The sequence below is a fragment of the Chlamydotis macqueenii genome, chromosome 3 (assembly GCF_036417535.1).
Source record: "Chlamydotis macqueenii isolate bChlMac1 chromosome 3, bChlMac1.mat, whole genome shotgun sequence".
NCBI lineage: Eukaryota > Metazoa > Chordata > Aves > Otidiformes > Otididae > Chlamydotis > Chlamydotis macqueenii.
Window position 1 is genome coordinate 50149257 of NC_141558.1, and position 18936 is coordinate 50168192.

Sequence of the window (18936 nt, forward strand, 5' to 3'; positions counted from 1 at the left end):
CCCAGCAGTGAGGAAAACATCCCTGTGTTATCAGCGCTATTTTCAGTGCAAATCCAAAACACAGCCCCATAGCAGCTACTGTGAACAAAATTAACTCTGTCCCAGCCAAAACCAGCACAACAAATGTGTTGGTATTTTTAGTGCTTGAATTTTAATACTCTGCATAAAGCTGTTCTAAGAAGAATCTTAGTGTTTATCAGAATTATAGCTATGGAAATTAAAAATCAAGCTAGGAAAATGGCATTATAAAGATGTTGAGTAAAACATGAACTACATTAAAGTAGTCTCTTGCTATTTTCACATTTTTGCTATTTTCTTATTGTGCTACTTAGAGCAAAATGAATGGTTTTAAGTCTTGTGGATATATGGCTTTTAAGAAGAGGACTTAAAATCCAAACACTTTCAATATAACTATTCACATCTGTCTTAAGTATTTTAGTAACTTAAGCTATGGTAAATATGTACAGTTAAAAACCATTTTAGGCTGAATTTGAACTGCCTGCTGCCACCATCTATTTTATTATAACTGACAGACTATCTGAAAGATAAAAATAGCTATTCAAGCATTTAACATTTTTCAGTATTTAACTTCTTCGTACAGTTTGTCTGCTGTTAGACCAGGGGTTAGCATTCCGGGTAGACAAGGGCTGCGTCAATCTGAAATGTCTACGTTAGTTATGTTTTATGTTTAGAAAACCTTTTGTGGAACCACATAAATTGGCCTTTTCATAGCAAGCTTGTGTTTTGCAATGTAACAAAACCATGAAGTATGTGAGCAAAAATGCTGATTTAAACTTTCTACAGTGTTACCTTGTCTAAGTGTTTTAGTTAGGGAAGCCTAATGTGGGACAGTCTCAGGTGTCTGCAAATATGACTGGCAGGCACAGGGGTTACAATTAAATTTATTTGATATTAGTGTATTGCATTTGTTTGTATTCACTGTTCTTTTCCCTAATCATGGTATGGCCAGCAAGACTGACTTTTGTCATCTTGCAAGAAGAAAAGCAAGGCAGACTTTCATAAGTGGATTTCCTGGAATAATACAGCAAGTCCCCAGTTGAAAAATGCATGAAAGTACTGTTGGCAGTGTAATTTCTGTATTAAGTACAGCAGTTTAGTAGGACCTGATACCTGTTTCTTGATATCTCCCCTTACAAAGGATGGTGTACTGTGGTTTTGTCTTCTGAATGCTTGTACGGATCACATACTGAATGTCAGTGTTTTGTGTCAAGTAGCTGGCATTGATTTGTCCTCTGTACCAGTGATACAGGCTAGAAAGTTCAATCATGAAACTGTTCAGTCATGAAGCTGTTCAAAGAAGCCGTGCAAGTGATCACTGTGTAAAATAACAGACTAAGAAGCTTACTCAGTAGTCATAAAGAAATAGAAAGTTGAAGTGATTTTGTGTTACAGTTTTTCAAAGACAAATCTTTTTTTCCCCACCCTGTGTTTTTTCCTTAAAAAATAAACACATCTAAATAAGAAAGTAATAATTCTGATATACTTTCTCTTAACATTATTGATGTAGTTTGGACCAGAAAACCCATTTAGGACTCAGCAAATGGCTGCACCTAGAAATATGCTTTCTGGATATGCAGAACCAGCTCACATCAATGATTTCATGTTTGAACAACAAAGAAGAACATTTGCAACCTATGGTAAGTCCTTAACAGTGGAATTTGCCTCCACCTTTATTATGCTAAGATTGGACAAAATAAGTTATTCTCTATAGAACAGTTAAAAGGACTGCAAGCTCTGTAAATTACTTTTTAACAGACTTACTAAAATGGGGTGAGGTCTTTGAATGAGAATCCATAGAGATCATTGTATTTATTTAGGAAGTCTCATTTTGTAATTCCCTTTGAAACTGTAATCAAGTGCATGACCTCCTACCAAACCCCTCTTAATTACTCCTTCCGTTAGTTGCATCAGTGTAGAAAACAAATCAAAATTTCACACTTTTAATATGACAAATAACTGTAGATCTGTTATGCAGATAGATTCTTTCATGTGATTCTAACTAAAGGTAGTGCTTTCAAAACCGAAAGGAAGCTTTACTGAGTTGTCAGGTTCTTCAGAGTGATTGCCTCTGTAGATACAAGCTGAATGAACAAGAATTGAAGAAAGTGGGAATACGTCTACTAAAATATTCTTAGGAAACACACTCCCAAAGGTGTATCTCTGTGCCAGTGGTCATTATAGTTGCTGCTTTCTTACCTTGGAGAACCTTTTCACTTGTAAGTAGTTGCATTTGAAAAATTAAACATTTGCCTTTTGAAGAGGCTTGAGTTTCAAATAGACTTTTTATGGATTGTAAGAAAAATATATTTTTTTTAAATAGGGTAAGTATGGAAAGACTATGGATTCTAAGCATTCTTTTGGACACATTTGAAAGAACGAAACTGCCATGTATTTACACATTACAGTGGTTAATTTTTTCTTCTGTGTTTTGTTGTAAACTTTCATTTCTGTTTTAAACTTGACTGGAAGTGCTTGTCTTGCAAATATGAATCTTTGTTTTCAGGTGGACTATCACTTCATATTCTTCAAATGCAGTCTGTTAGGCAAGTTCTGATACTTCCTGTGTGAACTTAGTGTCACAGCACTCTTTTTTTTTTTTTTTTTTTTTTTTGGCACAACAAACATGTGGCTTTTTAAATTTGTATTTGCATTCAAGAGGCTACTCTCTGCAGACTGTCATGCCTCAAAATCACCTCCAGACGAGTCCCCTTCACTAGGGCTTTATGCATGCATAAATTCACTTATTGCGTTCTGTGATGGATGAGACTGGGACGTTATTGCTAACATCTGTGGGAGCTGTGCATTACAATGAAACTTGTAAGAAAAAATTATGTTAAATCAGAGACAATAACACCCTTAGTTTCTTTTCATATTTGAGTTTTATTTAGAGGTTTTCTTGTACATGTTAAAAATTTAAATATATTTAAGACAGTTTTTTTTTTCTTTTACAGTTTTAGCTAATAGATACTTTTCACTAGTTTTTAGCATGTGGAATATAAGTCATATATGCCAATATTAAGCAATGAATGTGTAGTTCTGTAGCATAACTTTAACTTACTTGATTACAATTCTGATGTTAGAACTTGACAGACAATGTAGGTAGGAGCCTGTTCAGGATCTAAATGGACAGATTAGATTTTGTTCTGTGAAATTAAATGTCATGTTGTGTGGTTTTGCATTTGTGTGTGTGTGTAAAATAGATATTGGAAAAATAAGCGTCTGTAGGCATATGGTGTTTGGTTTCGGGGTATTTCCTGTTTGTGAAGTTTAGCTTGAGGGAAGATGGAACTAGTAAGTCTACTCAAAGCTCCCGCTGTTGGTTTGGATCATCAGTGTACAGCAACTGCCTTGAAAGCTGTGTTAACAAGAGCATGTGAGAGTATATTTTTAAGACTGGTAGTATTGGCAACTGTGTAATTATCCTATTCAGCTTTCTAGAAATGTTCAGTAGATAATGATCTGGGTGCATTGAAAATGGAACTATGAAAAGGCTGAGATAGGCAATTTATCCTGCAAGAACAAGCAAGCACTGAGAAGCTGAAGTTCAAGCTAGAAGATGCAATAAATGAGCACGATATCTTAGCTCACTAGAAAATCTGTTAAAAACAGCACTCCTTTAAATTGTCAAAAAGTGGTCTGTTGTCTATTAAAAAAATTCAATATTCTGTTGAATTTGGAAGGAGATAATAAATATCTGCTCAGTATCTTCTCAGAAAAGACCAAGTGTAAAAACACAAGTATAATTGCTAGGCGTAAATCTATGTCATACATGTTTTTAATGACTAAGTTGTAACATATTGGAAAACCAGAGAGTAACCTCTTAATTAAAAGCTGCAGATCTTGAGACCTCTGGCCTCTGTGGCTGTGTAGCACCATTGTCCTAAGGCAAGAGGTCTCAAACAAATCTGCAATGGCTAGCATGTAGATAAGCCAGTGACTATAAATGAAGGACAAGTGTGATACAAGACAGAGAGAGTGGTAAATGAGATCAGGTATCCAAAACAGCTGAACTGCTGCAGTCTTAAAAAATAAAGGAAAACCCCGCATTTTATATATCATCTGTAAAGTTAATACATATTCAATGAGAAACCTATATATTAATCACAAACAAAACTCAAGTATTTTTTGACAATCTTTTTCATTTACTTCTCTTGCAGTAAATATTTACTGTCAAAAGTACTTTTTCTTCATTCATCCGTGCTGTCATTGGGTGAGGGTCCTTCCAGCCCTTTATCCTATTCACAGGTGGCCAGCAATGGGTACCTAGTGAGAAGAAGAAAGAAGCAAGTGAATATATCTGAATACTTTTTTTTTTTTTTTTTCAATATGCAGTCTCTCAACCGAGGGCGATGTCTCTATATTTACAAATTTTTAGTGAATTTGTTGGTTTTGTTTGGTTTTTGCTTTTTGACAAATTTGTCCAGCTGCTTCTTGTACCTGTATAATTTTCCTGTGTAGTTATAACCTATTGCAGGCAGTTCTGCAGCTTACCAGCACCTTGTGTGAGGAAGTACCTCTGTTTTGAATTTGTGGAACTTAACAGCCTTCTAGTTTGACTTGATATCCTGTAGTCTTTTGTGTTTGAAGACACAATGAGTAATCATTTCTTACTCACCATTTCTGTGTCATTCCGTATTTGTCCGTATCTTGGCCATAACTTAATTTCAGTCTGCTTTTTTTTCCACCTGAAAAGATCCAGTCAATCTTCTTGTTCCTCTTTTGCAGCCTTTCCGTGCCAGTGGCTGTGCTTGATTCTCTGCTGTGTCTCTGCTAGTTCCACTGTATCGTTCCTGAGGTGAACAGCAAAGCTGTGCACGGCATTTAACATGTAATCTCCCTGTGAATTTGTTCTGTGGCTTAATAAAGTGAGAGGCTGTTTCTCTTCAGTTTCTAAGAATGCTTAACGTGGCATTTTTCTCTGTGACTCTGAGTAACTTTGTATAAGCTACTTGCTCCCCTTTTCCAGATCGTTTATCAATATGTTGAACAACATGGGCCTGAACATGGATCTGCCGGCAGCTTTCCTGTGCTGTGGAAACCGACCATTTATTGTTGCCAGTGTTTTACTAACTTTTAATCAATTGACCATGTAAAGACCTGTGGGTTTTTTAAGGTGTCTTTGAGGCATCCTGTAATCAATCTAACTTGGTTTTGTAAAGGTATCCAACGTCAACCAAGCTTTGCTCGTTGATGATTGTCACCTCAGAAATATTCTGGAGGTATTGTCATTGTGACTTACCTGTACAGACAGCTGTGTTGTCTACTCTGCTGCAATATATAGCGCTCATTCAAGTGCCTACTTGTCTTCTTTATTGTAGTTTCTACTGCCTGAAACTTCTAACCATACAAATGTCTGATTGGTTGACCTGTAGTTCCCCAGATCTCCTCTGAAGCATCTTTTGAAAGTTGGCATCATGTTTGATACATTCCATTTCTGTCATATTGAGTTGATATTAGGCGAGAGTTTTTGCATTGTCGTTCATCTTTAAGATCTCTTGGATGACTACCATCTGGTCCTGGTGTTTTGTTACCACTTATTTGTCGCTTTAGTCTCCTGACATTTCACTTTGAGGTAGATATTTTGTTGCATCACCCATACAGAAAGATTCTAGCACAGAAGCCTTCCCAAGCTCCTCCATAATGAACATGTGTTTAAAAAAAAACCTCACTGATGCTCTGTTTTCATTCCTTGATCGTCTGTTGGCCTACATGCTGTCTGGTATGCTTTCTGCCCCTGCACTTTTTTACAAAGGACAAGTGTTAGTTTTTATACCTTATGTGATTTGCTCCTCGATTTTGCAGGGAAGCTGCCTTACTGTAGTTTTTACTTTGTCTGCTAGAGTTTGGTTCTTTGTATTTTTCACATTTGGATGCAACTTCAGCTCTTTGAAGAACGGTTCCTTATTTCTAATGGTTTCTCTTTACATACTGTTCGGCTGTGCTCACTTCCTTCTGGTCTCTTTAAAGTTTCCTTTTAATAGCTGGCAGACATGAGTTCTTTTTCTCCTACATGGTGTCTTTGAAGTGTCCCCGTATTTGGAAAAGACTTTATTTACCCTTTGGTGCTCACTTTCTTTTCCTTTTTAAAATATTCTTTACTTGATAAATCTTGTTTTAAGATTTAAGATCACTGGAGTAAATGTTTTTATGGCTTTCTTTGCTTCCTCAAAAATGTTGATTTATACTGTATCATTGTTAAAATGTGTATGCTTAGAAAAAAGTCTTAAAATCAAGTTTTCTGCACTACTCAATTGGCTTTTTTTCGTGTGAATCTCTAACATGACTGCTTCAGGGTGCAAGTACATGATATAAAAATGCTGTTTCATGACATCTTGGTGTGAGATTTGCACAATCTACTGCAAGGAGGTGACTAAAATATCTCATTTTTACTGTGCTTCTTTCCCTAGCACCTATTTAATCTCTATTACCATTTCATGGTTGTTGCATCCTCTGGCTGAACAGTCAGTAAGGCAGTCCTGGCAACTGTAGTTACCACGACTTAAACCTGGAATTTTAATCCAAAGGATCCTTTAATGCTTGTTAACACTGTTAACTTGTTAATCTGATTTGTCTTTAAGCTTTCTGTAGTACAGAGCATGTTTTTCCCCACTGGTATGACCATCTTATTTCTGTATTCTTTCCTCCTGGTAAAGAGTGCCTTTTGTCTGATTATGTCAGTATTGTCCATACAATTACATTCGTTTTCTGAATTTAAAGCAATATATTCAAATTTCTCTATGTGTTATTTTTAGCCAGTTTCCTACAGAAGCTACCACCTTAGGCCCCCCCTCACTAAACAAAACCACAACATCCATTTTGTATGTGTGCTTGGGTTTTCCATTTCTCTGCCCTCAGTTTAAAAAGGATTCTATGCCTATTGCTGTCCCTGTTATCTGAGGTTTCAGATTTCTGTGCTACCTTTTGCTTGAGGATATGGCTTTTTTAGATCGTCATTCCAAATTGCTTGTTTTTCTTTAACTATTGGCTATCTCCAGCTATTTAATCAGAAAGCACTCTTTAAACCTTCTCAGTACCAATAGCCTTTTAAATCTAGTTGAGACCTACCCATCTCAGTAAGGTTGCCTTCATTGCAGAAGTTGAAAGATAGAGTTTACACAAGCATTGGAGATGTTTTCCACATTAGGGCTAAGATCTGCAGCTTCTCTTTGCACTAAACAACCTCTTGAGAATGAGCTGCCCTTCCAGAATGTATTTTATACAAATTCAAAAATACCATAGCTTAATTCAGTCGCTTGTGTACCATCCCTCGGTCCATGGTAAAACTGAGGAAGAACATGCCAATTGCAAACCTCAGATCTCTGATAGCTCAACCAGACCTTAGTCTCTTTATCAAGAATGTCTCTGTGATACCAGCACATGGAAGTATTCTTTAGGATACAAAACATTGTCATTCAGGAATATAATACACAAAAGGAAAAGCCAAATCTTAGACTACTCTCCTGAGACCCCCCCTGGAGTACTGCATCGAGCCCTGGAGCATAAGAAGGACATAGATCTGTTGGAGAGAGTCCAGAGCAAGGCCACGAAGATGACCAGAGGGCTGGAGCACCTCTCCTGTGAGGACAGGCTGAGAGAGTTGGGGCTGTTCAGCCTGGAGAAGAGGCTCCAGGGAGACCTTATAGAGGTCTTCCAGTACCTAAAGGCGGCTTATAAGAAAGACAGGGAGAAATGCTTTAGCAGGGCCTGTTGTGATAGGACGAGGAGTAATGGTTTTAAGATAGAGGGAGGTAGATTCAGACTTCATATAAGGAAAAAAAATTTATGATGAGGGTGATGGAACACTGGACCAGGTTGCCCAGAGGGGTGATGGATGCCCCATCCTTGGAAACATTCCAGGCCAGGTTGGATGGGGCTCCGAGCAACCTGATCTGGTTGGAGATGTCCCTGCTCCTTCCAGGGAGGTTGGACTAGATGATCTTTAAAGGTCTCTTCCAACCTGAACTATTCTATGATTTTCCATTTTTTCCCTCTACACTGGATTCTTAAGCTGTCACTTCATCCTTGATGCCCAAGAGATTCTGAACCCTTGTTATTGTGAATGCAAGCCTGCTTCTGTTGTCTTTCAGACTCCTCAGAAGGAGTCAGGGAATATTCAGGTCTTGTGTCCATAGACAACAGCTTGAAACCAGTGATCTAGTCAGATCTCTTGAGTTGAGTCAGAATTGCTTCAAGGTTGTTCATGTTTTTATACTGTTTTGCATAGTTTTAAAATCTGCATAAATATTCTAGTTGTAGTTTTTTCACAAGTGTAATAGTTGAGATTTTATTGATACCACTGTGTGGTATCTTCTGTGCTGCAAATTTACGCTACTTCTCATATTCTGTTCAGCAGCCCTATCAAGCCATGAGTCATTGTTGTCTCTAATGTTTCACATATTGAAACTACCTTTGAGTCCATCAGTTTTTTGCCTTCTGTCCTTCATCTTTCTTTAGACTGACAAGCATGGGTTTTTTAAGCTTTTGTAGGCCTTCCTGCCAACCCCAACGTTTTATCATTCTTGTTACTCTCAATTTTAATCTGATTTTTTAAAAATACATTACTCAAAACTGGAAACACCAACTGAGATTAGATCTTGCCAGTGCTGTTTCATGTTTTATATAGTTTTTCCATTGCAATAGATCTCAGATTTCTTTTTTCTTTTTTTTCCCCCCTTGCTGGTGTCAGATAGACTTCTTAAGGGTATCAGCACCACTACCCTTGCAGCCTGTTTGGCTTTTTGTTTTGTTTTGGTTTTTTCCCCCTATAACTAATCTGTTATTGTCTGTTTTGGGATTTGTCATTCTGCATGTCTTTGCTGAAGTGATATATTTCACACTTGTCTTTGGTGTCAGCTGCAGGTTTTACAGGTATGTGATCCTTTCCTGGTGGCACAATCCATTAAAATATTGAATAAAATAGTCCAGGCAGTCTATTTTATAATCTTGTATAAGGTCCTCTCCCAGTTTGATGGAAAACTGTTAATAATTACTCTGTGAGGGGCTGACCTTTTTTAAATTGGTAACCAGTTTTGCATCTGCAGTCATAAGTGATCTATCCTCTTTTGAATCCGTTGATGTAAGGCAACCTTCTTATATAATTTCAGCTATTAAAGAGAAGGCTTTCTCTCTAGAAAAACAAATTTATCTTCACAAGGCATTATGATATAAATGGCCAAAAGCTTAGCTAACATTTTTCCAATGTTGTAGTCCTTGGAGCATGGCTAAAAAGACTAGGAAGTCCTAAAATATGAGCACTTGTTTATTATTCTGTATCTGTAACCCCAGCAAAAGCAGTCTCTTTTCTTGAAAACTCCCTTTTGAGCATTGTTTAAAAAAAAAAAAAAGCAATATACTCTCCTTAATTATGTGGGCATATATACATTTTCAGTGTGAAGCAGAATTATGGATTTTTTTACGTGCTGCACACAAACTGTTCATGAATATGGTAAAAAAAAATAATTTCATAGCTATTTCAGCATCACTGCTCATCCTAGAAGTGACTGCTTCATTCATGCAGCATTCAGTATTTTTAAATCTCTCCTTCACAAGATATTCATTTCTTATTTAATAAGAACCAGTCTTCTGTCCATGAATCTCAAAGCTCTTTATGAGTATTCAGTAACTTGGCTATAACAGGATTACCTAATCAGTAAGACTGATATTTTAAGAGCTTAAAATGACTTTGACTTGGAAATAACACTTCCTTTTTTTTTTTTTTAATCTGCTCATGTTCCATGCAACATCGACTGTTGCTGTTACCTCTTAGAATTGTAGGCGCTTTATTCTCTGGGGTCTTTGATTCTGTGGAGAGGCCAGCATAGTCAGAATAGGTTCGTCCGGCTGTATTGTTCTGCATCCCTGAGCTATCTTGGGTCTCTGTGTGCTGCATTGCACAGTGTGGTGTAAACAAACTTTAATTAGCTGTCTTTCTGGAATGCGCATCAAAGTCTCTGATTATTTAACCAACCATTTTCAGGTGCTCTGAAATTACGGATGTAGGTGGAATTGTACTTTCCTTGCTAAAACGTAGCGTGAAATATCTACCTCCTAAGTAAATCTGAAGGAGACGTAGGAGTCGGGGCACATTGTATGGCACACCAGCTGAGTAGGATAAAAGCAAGCTGTCTCTTGCAGCTGCGTTTAGAAGTCCCAGCCAGAAAGAAAATATTCTCTTTCACATATCCACTAGAAAGTAGAAATTGTTCAGAGCTTTTCTATGAGAATGATGCTGGACCAAATTCAACCCAGCTATAAGAAGTCTCTGCTTCCATGGGAAGCTGTGCTTGGCCCAGGGGCCCTATTCATTAGAATACTGTCCCTCTTTTACAAGTACTGAGCAAATAGAGTCTCAGAGACTGTGTCAATACAGTTGGAGGACAAGTGAACCACTATATTGATTTTGACATAAATCCAAAGTAATATCTTTCTGCTGTTAATAGAAACCTTATAGCTTGGGAAAGAACTCATTGAAATAGTGGCTTAATAAAAGCAGGCAGTTAAATTAGCAAAAGTCTAATTGCAGTGCCTGCTCAGTTTTGTTATTTGTGAAAGTAAATCCTAGTAATAGTTTAGAATAATGCTTTTATTGTTTGGTTTAGGTATAGTGGGAATTTATATTTCATAAAAGGGCATTTATATGTATTTCTCTCCCTATATCGTACTCCTGGAACATAACATCTGGGCCAGTGTTGGTCCACGATGAGGTCTTACCAGGTTTGAAGCTCAAGAATTGGTCTGCTGGATTGCATGCAAACGGATTGCACTTACTGTGTTCTTGCAACGGCTCTTCTACAAATTTCAATTTTTTTTTTTTTTTTTTTTCTCCCCAGCACCTAAAAAGAAGTTAACTGGACCATCTTTTGGGACAGTAGTCTTCTGAGAAATGACTGGGGAGATCATCTCCTTGGGCTTTTGGGATGATGTTGATAGGTTCTCAACTTATATGCACCCAAGTGCTTTTATGGGCCATTAGTCTCTGGGGTGGGCTGGGTAATCTCTCACTGTGCATGACTACCTCTGTGAATCAACAAAAATATGAGAATTAGACTGTATGCTGTCTTTGATTTTGTGTGTGTGATTACTTTTACTGATGGTTAATATCTTCATTGCCTCTTTTTTCTTTTTTTTTCCCTTCCTGGTACGGAGAAATTCTCATTGGGTCCTCCAGGAACATTTTGTCACTTGAGTAATATTTAATAAAAATTGGTGGTATGTCCACCAGGGTGCAGTCTTTCCAAAAAAAAAGCCATGGTGGTCAATAACTGTTCAGTGCACCTGTTCCTCGGAAACTACATTTGTCTATCTTATTCTTATAAGATCATGCTATCCACTTCAGGAGAAATGGAGAAAAACTAAGATATGCTTATTAAAATGAGAACCTCAGTATCAAAAATTGTAAATATCCTGAATATCTATGAAATGCTGATACATTTTATAAATTATGTATAAGAGTAAATGCAGCAGGTTTTTCAGTTTTTGTTTGGTTGGGTTTTTTTAACAAGACTCAATAGCTGTAATCAGGAAATGAAGTTATGAATACTTAATTCTTTTAAAAATTAAAGGCCATTGCTGCTGCTTCTGATACCATCTTTGTTACTTAAAGCAACTACTTTCAGGTTGCAGGAACAAGCTTTCCTAACTCTAGCAGGAGGAGGATGAAGTAATTTCTGCTGGGGGAGACAGAATATGCGCAAAGCCCTAGCAAACTTGATTTACTTTCCTTTTTTTCCCCCCATCTCTGTCCTTTTCCTTCCATCTGCTGCTGTCCCAAGAACTGCCAGAGATGAGCAGCACTCACTTGGACACGGTGGAGGCATCAGGCAGGGAATGGGGCTGCGGGGCCAGAGGCTGCTGCTGAAGCCTCTGTGCAGTGTGCCTCTGTGCTGGGCTCTCTGTGCAGTGGCGAGGAGCTAGTTTCAGCATGGCTTACTGGCTTTGCAAACCAAGGAATGATGTCATGAACTAAAGCAGCACCTGTTTGACATCACATATTGCTAACATAAGATTCTGAGCTAGTCTTTTCCTTATGCCATGTTACAACAAGAAGTTGTTGCTATGGCATTTCAAAGTCTAATGTTTGTTTTACAGCAAACTGATCTGAATTCAGCATTGACCTCGCTTGGAACAGGGTGTTGAGCCAGGGGCCTCCTGAGGTCCCTTTCCATTAGAAGGATTCTGTGATTTTGCTCCCTGTGACTACCCTCCCTTTGTGTCTTAGGTTAACTGTTGCCTGTTATATTTATTTACTTCTCTGTCTTGTGCAAATTTAAGCATTCTGCCAGCAATGCATACTCGAGGACCTCATGGTAATACTTTGTAGTACTCCTAATACCCAGGCCAAGTGAAAAGTGGATGTGATTTCAAAGTGTCAACATTTCTTCATCCCTAGCTCCTTGAGAGCCAACACGAAAAAAAATCATGGAATGTAGAGGAGGAGAGAGAGTAATAAAAGTTGTATAAAGCTAAAAAACTTGGAATAACAGTATTTTACTTCTTGTTTTAGGTTATGCTTTAGATCCCTCTATAGATAACCCTGAAGTTGCTACCAAATATATTGGTTCTGTAGAAGAAGCTGAAAAAAATCAAGGTAAATAATTCAGAATCTCATAAATTACTTGCAACTGATGACAGTTTTCATTTCTTCTTCACTAAGGAATGGAATAGGTATTGACAAAGGAAGGAATTATGAGATACTTACGCATGTCCAAAGACACAGTAAATGAAGATGTGTTTTAATTGTAATGTGAAGACAGAAGAGAAATATTGGGGGGCTTTGTTTTGCTGAAGTAATAAACATTTCAAACTATTATTATGTCAAATTTCAAATTAGGATTTGTAATTGAAGCCTAGCATGTGCCATTATGTGAATAGAATTGATCTGTAGATTTGAAACAGAGCTTTTTGGTCCTCTTAAATTCTGTTTTAGCTAAAATTGTCACATGTCTGCATTAGGATACTTACATGTTGGGGTAATCACCTTAAATGTGCTACTTAGTAGCAGACTGATGACTCTGTGTGCATCTTCCAGCGTTCTGTTGGGAGTTGCATGTTATCTCTGCTTAGCAGAGTTAAGCTGTTTGGGTTATTTGGAAAAGAAAAACCATGGGAAGGTTGCCAAATGGTAAAGGCATAGCGTGCTGCTGGGAGGATTGATGACTACCAGAGGCATGGAGTTTGTAATTAATACTTTGGTACAAGATATTTAACACTCAAAGTTACTTACTTGCATTGGAAAATTGTACCTGTGTAAACTTTACAGTTATGCTTTCCCTTGCATGTCTTCTTCTAACATCTTATTCACATGTGTATACAAAGGTTCTTTATTTCTGTGTCCTCTTCCACGGAATGTATCCAAGGTTATTTCAGTCTTTTCTTCCAAAATAAGATAAAGAAAATAGACTTACTTTGGTGTAGCAGTTACAGACATTAGACAGAAATGGCTAAGGTTAAATAGTTTCAAAAATTAAAAAAAATAATGGAATTTTAGTAATTTATTTTAAGAAAACTCTTAATTACAATCATTACTTTAATTTTTACATTGCCTATTTCCTCTTGCTTATGCAAAGCCTTTTTGGCTCCTTTGCACTAGACAAGTATTACTGATGCTGTAGGAAAATACTGTTTGAAAACTGCACATAATTGTATATACAACCTTTTGAAAAGCTTTAAGTCACTACTTTAACATCTTTTAACTTTTTTTTTTTCTCCCATATCTATGCTGGTGAATGGTTTTGACAAATGTAATTCTGAGGGGACAGCATTTGTGAAAAGCTAGCGTTTATATGAAATAACAAGGTAGTGGTTGGAGGTAGATGACCATGTCAATGGGGACAGCCTTTTTTTCATAGCACTTGTAGTGATAGGACAAGGGGTAGTGGTTTTAAACTAAAAGAGGGTAGTTCAGACTAGATATGATGAAGACAAGTTTACAATGAACGTGGTGAAACACTGGAACAGGTTGCCCAGAGAGGTGGTGGATGCACCATCCTTGGAAACATTCAAGGCCAGGTTGGACGGGGCTCTGAGCAACCTGATCTGGTTGGAGATGTCCCTGCTCCTTGCAGGGGGGTTGGACTAGATGGCCTTTGAAGGTCCCTTCCAACCGAAACCATTCTATGACTTTTTAATAAATTAAAATACAGAGTTTTTGTGATTTTGGGAGACTTGACTTATTTTGGCTTTGGGGGATTTTTTTAGAAACACAGAGGTGAGGGGGATCAGAAGTCCAATTGTTAGGACTCTGCTCTTTCAAACACAGCACTGTTTAAAGTATGAAAATGGATGTATTCATACAGTCTGCAGACTTATTGTTAAGAATGCATGGGTACATGCATGGTTAAGTACTCTAGCAAATCATGACAAACAATTTAAGTGGTTCCTTTGTTACTGTACATAGTTAGAAAAGTTAGCAATGCTTTGACTGATTTTGCTCAAATGCTTTTTCCATTTTCCTGTGTGTTTTGGAAGGAGTGGTGGTGGTTTGTTGTTTTTCTTCTTGGTTTGTTTTTTTTTTTTTTTTTTCTTTTAAACTGAATATGATGTGACCTATGATGTTGTATGCTGTGTTAGCGGCTGGGCAGCACATTGTTTCTTCCTTCAGGTTTAACAGTGTTTGAAACGGGACAAAGGAAAATTGAAAAAAGGAAGAAATTCAAGGAGAATGATGCATCTAATATTGATGGTTTTCTGGGACCGTGGGCAAAGTATGTTGATGAAAAAGAGGTAGCCAAACCATCAGAAGTAAGTACTACTTTAACACAATAGATACAAATTGTTAGTATGTTGCACTGGTTTTAACAGAGATTGAGCTGCATGAGTAGTTTTTTTTCTAAGCAGATCTATGCTGTGCTTTAGAGTGATATGAACATTTCAGGTGATATGTCCAAATAAAGTGTTCCAAATATTCTCCATTCAATTATTTGTAAGACTCTTTGGAAATAAAATTAATGGTATCTGTGTGTAGTGTGTAGAATCTGATTAAAAGAGGTTTATAAACAGAAGCAGCTTGAAAAGAACAGAAAGTAAAATTTGTTTACGGAAGGAAAACAAACAGAAAAGCAATTTCTTCTCCCTCAAAAAAAACCCTCTCTAACCAGCAGACATCATTCTTGTTTAGTCAGCGATGCTTAGCTGTAATCTATGAATAAAAAGGTAGCATTTAATTATTTTCAATGTACATAGTACATAGCTTTTTAAATTATTCTGGTTTTGGTAAAGGTATTATCTTTATTGATGCTTAGAAATATTTCTAATATAATTTAGCAAATAAATATGTTAATAGTTAGTAAATGCTAGTGCATTTGATGTGGTTTTGAAAGCTGAATTTTTAAAAGTCAGAGTCATGTTTTATTTTTCCAGGAAGAACAGAAAGAGTTGGATGAAATAACAGCTAAGAGGCAGAAGAGAGGAAAACTAGAAGATGATAAACCTGGAGAGGAGAAGACTATATTACATGGTAATGGCATCTTCCTGCCTGTGCTCATTTTCTTGCTCACTGTATTTTCTTGCCTGCTGTGTTAATTAGTAAGGATGGCAGACAGCCTCAGCAGTTTTGCTGAGGTATCTGGATGCTTCTGTATTGTGCTATATAATGGTGCTCACATGCATAAGCATAAAGGACAGGGAAAGAGAGAAACTTGGATTAATTCCACTTCATACTGTGAAGAGCAGTGTGGAAATGTTATCTTTCAGGATACTGGTTAAATTTATTTGTTTTTAATGGTACTTAGACGCACATATCCCTTTCCTATTTTAGAGAGCAAACGTTTTAAAGTTATGAGTTTGCCTTGGTTTCAGCTTCAGAATTACTGCAGTTTTATGCATCAGTACTTTCATCAGCAGGTAGTGCTTTGAGTTATGGCTTGCACACAATTTACAAAATCACTTGGACTTTATGCTTCCTCAATTCTTAACGTAAATATTCTTGCTGTCATCCTATGAATAATTGCAAGTCAAATAATTACCCTATGGAAGCCTTTAGCATGTGGTTCCTTCAAAGAAAATGGTTTGGTAAGTAAGTAAAATTAAGTGATTTTTTGGAAACTGTTATTTCAACTCTCTGCAATGCAAAACAGTCTTGTCTTATATTGCTTGGCACAGAGAGTTAGGTAAACCAGATCTGTATTTGTTTATCACTTTCTACAGCCAGGCTCACATGCATAAGCTGGAGCATCCTTTCTTATACGCATTAAAGAAGTGGCTATGAGATGGGTATTCCTGACATTTTTACTTCATTCTGTTTGTATGTAGTAGATCATGACAATATGTTTTGAATAGTGATGAGCATAACAAACCTGAAATTTTAGCCATTTAGCCTTCTATAGAATAATGATTTTGTATCCATCACGGTCTCTACTTGAAGCTTCACAGTGAAAGACCTTACAAAATAAACTTTAATCTTTTTAAACAAAAACAGTCCAGAAATATGCCATTTTGCAGGCATCTGTAAACATTGATACTGTGCTACAGGTCACTTGTACAACCAAAACTGCCATAACAATATCCCAGAAACAGAGAAATTAATTTAATCGGTGCATAGCTTAACATCATGGCTATCCAACACAAGTCTACTCTGAAATAGCCATTTCCATCCACAGTGCATCCCTGCACCTCTGACTGCCCAGTGACTTCTTAAATCTAGTTAAAGAGCAACTGTTGGCCACACTGACCAATATTGGTTCACACTAGCCAAATGGATCATTTTTCTCTGGTTTGTAATTCTCTTGACTTGACTGACACAGCACAGAGCTGGCTGGAATGTGAATTGCAAGCAAATGCCAGGGTTAGAGTTGTACATTATCATCCATGTAGAGTTAGCGTAAGCAAACCCTTGTTGGCCAGAGGAGCTCACTTGCAGTTTGATGTTGAGTAGGATGTGTAGGGGGGAGGTTGTCTTAATGTTCAGATTCCAAGCAGACTCTGCTGAAGTTACTTAATTTGAGCTCAACTGATGTGAAATAAGATTCCACATCTGTGTCGTATGAAGTGGATTTTTCTCCCTGTCACCCCTCTTCACAGCAGAGCTACTGTGTTGAGAAAAACCTTAATCTGTGAGTGGCTGTTGAGCCTTTCAAAGACTATAACCTCTTAAAAGGAGGATTGGATTCTGAGAATTCTGTGTTTACCTTTTTCAGTTAAGGAAATGTATGACTATCAGGGAAGATCTTATCTTCATGTCCCTCAAGATGTTGGAGTTAATCTCCGTTCTACAGTGCCACCTGAGAAGTGCTATCTTCCAAAGAAACAAATCCATGTGTGGTCTGGACATACAAAGGTAGGAAGTCGTGTTTGTGAGTGTACATCGTAAAAACCCACTTCATTTTGTGTCTGAAGCTAGTATCTTCTATAAAACTGAAGTATCAGTAGAAGGAAGAAGTATTTTCATCTTTACCACATTATGCGTGTAATTGGTTGCATTACATGCTCACACAAGGTCGGTCCTTGTGGGAATACTTTTAGCTTTTACCATTTTTCAGTTAAGCCACAGGTCTGAACTCTTCTTTAATGATTACTGCATCAAAGAGCTTGTAGCCACAACTATCAGTGCTTTCCAGAATAATGTCTCCTCCCCAAAGCTCTAGTCACTCCCCGGCCTATTATCCTGTTAGAACAGACTGATACATAAAATAATTTTTTCCTGCAAACAAGAGATGAATAATGATATCAATGAGAGAAACAAAAGAAAATAGGCTGACAAATCTAGAAAAGCTGGGGGATATAAGTAGGTAATAATAGGGAGAATAAAGCACCTAACTCCAATCAAGGGTGGGAGGAACTGGATGGAATATGAATAGAGTAGTTGACATGAAATGGAAAGAAGGAACATCAAACCATGAGTACTTGGTGGTTCTTTGGATTTCCTATGGAAGAAGTACCTGAAATAGAGATAGATGGAAAGATGCTGTGCCCAGGGAATCTGATTTCAGTGAGTAGAAGCCATTAGTAGTATATGTAAGAAATGGAGCTGACCAGAAACCTTTTTTGTGGAAAAATTCCTCACCTGCCCCACCTGAAAAGGCTTGTTATGCAGGAACAGTCACCCAAACCCACAATTTGTATTTCATTGCTGTGTTTACCACAGTAATGGTGTGAGTATTGAAGGAGAGTGTATATACAGCTGTTGAAGTGAATCAATTTGTTGCCAATAACAATTGTTCAAAACACATTGCTGTTTCTAAAATAGAATGTGGGTGGGTTATTTATTTTCAAGATAGAGTATCTGTGTATTTTATGAAGATAAACTTCAGCATTTTGCTTAGAAAAGTGGAGAAGTGAATGGAGGAAATAATCAGATGCTCCGCTTACTGTTTAATTCTGTCCTTATTTACAGGGTGTCAGTGCAGTCAGATTGTTTCCTCTCTCTGGGCATATACTGTTGTCTTGCTCTATGGATTGCAAAATTAAGGTGAGTTATTTTTCTGTTTTCATGTATATATTTTATACCATTATTGAATACAGACAATGCATTTTAGAATACTTAAACATTTGGTACTTCTACCAAATACCTTTTGTCTGTGTTACTTTGATTTTTCTCACTTGATTTTTAAATTACAAATTCCTTGGAACAAAGATAGAAATAATACACTAGACTGTGGGTGTTAGAGTAGTGTTAATCATTTAGTAATAGTGTTTAGAAGGTCACAAGTTCCTCGGGTTTGTTATTATAATAATTCATTTTCTGTGAAGCCTAGTTTTACAACTAGCAATAGGTTTCTGCTGAAGTATTTTACTGAAGCATTTGTGGTCTTGAACTAACCTCATTTTAGTGTGTATCATACATCATATTGGAAAGATTATTTTTTTTATTTTTTTTTTTTTTTTTTTTAAACTAGCAGAACCTTAGGGCTTTGAAGTTGGAATATGGTATGGGGTTTTGCTAAGAAGAAGGTGACAGAGCATTCTTGTGAATTCCTGGGC

At 37.1% G+C, this 18936-nt stretch overlaps 1 protein-coding gene across 1 annotated transcript in view; it reads left to right on the forward strand.

Moving 5' to 3' along the window:
• The window catches only part of CDC40 (cell division cycle 40), a 42359-nt gene that overhangs the window by 10635 nt on the left and 12788 nt on the right, over nucleotides 1-18936 (forward strand). The window contains exons 3-8 of the mRNA XM_086745521.1: nucleotides 1529-1658; nucleotides 12524-12607; nucleotides 14621-14760; nucleotides 15379-15475; nucleotides 17154-17293; nucleotides 18350-18424. Coding sequence (XP_086601647.1) covers nucleotides 1529-1658; nucleotides 12524-12607; nucleotides 14621-14760; nucleotides 15379-15475; nucleotides 17154-17293; nucleotides 18350-18424 — 666 coding nt within the window. The remainder of the gene's footprint in view (nucleotides 1-1528; nucleotides 1659-12523; nucleotides 12608-14620; nucleotides 14761-15378; nucleotides 15476-17153; nucleotides 17294-18349; nucleotides 18425-18936) is intronic.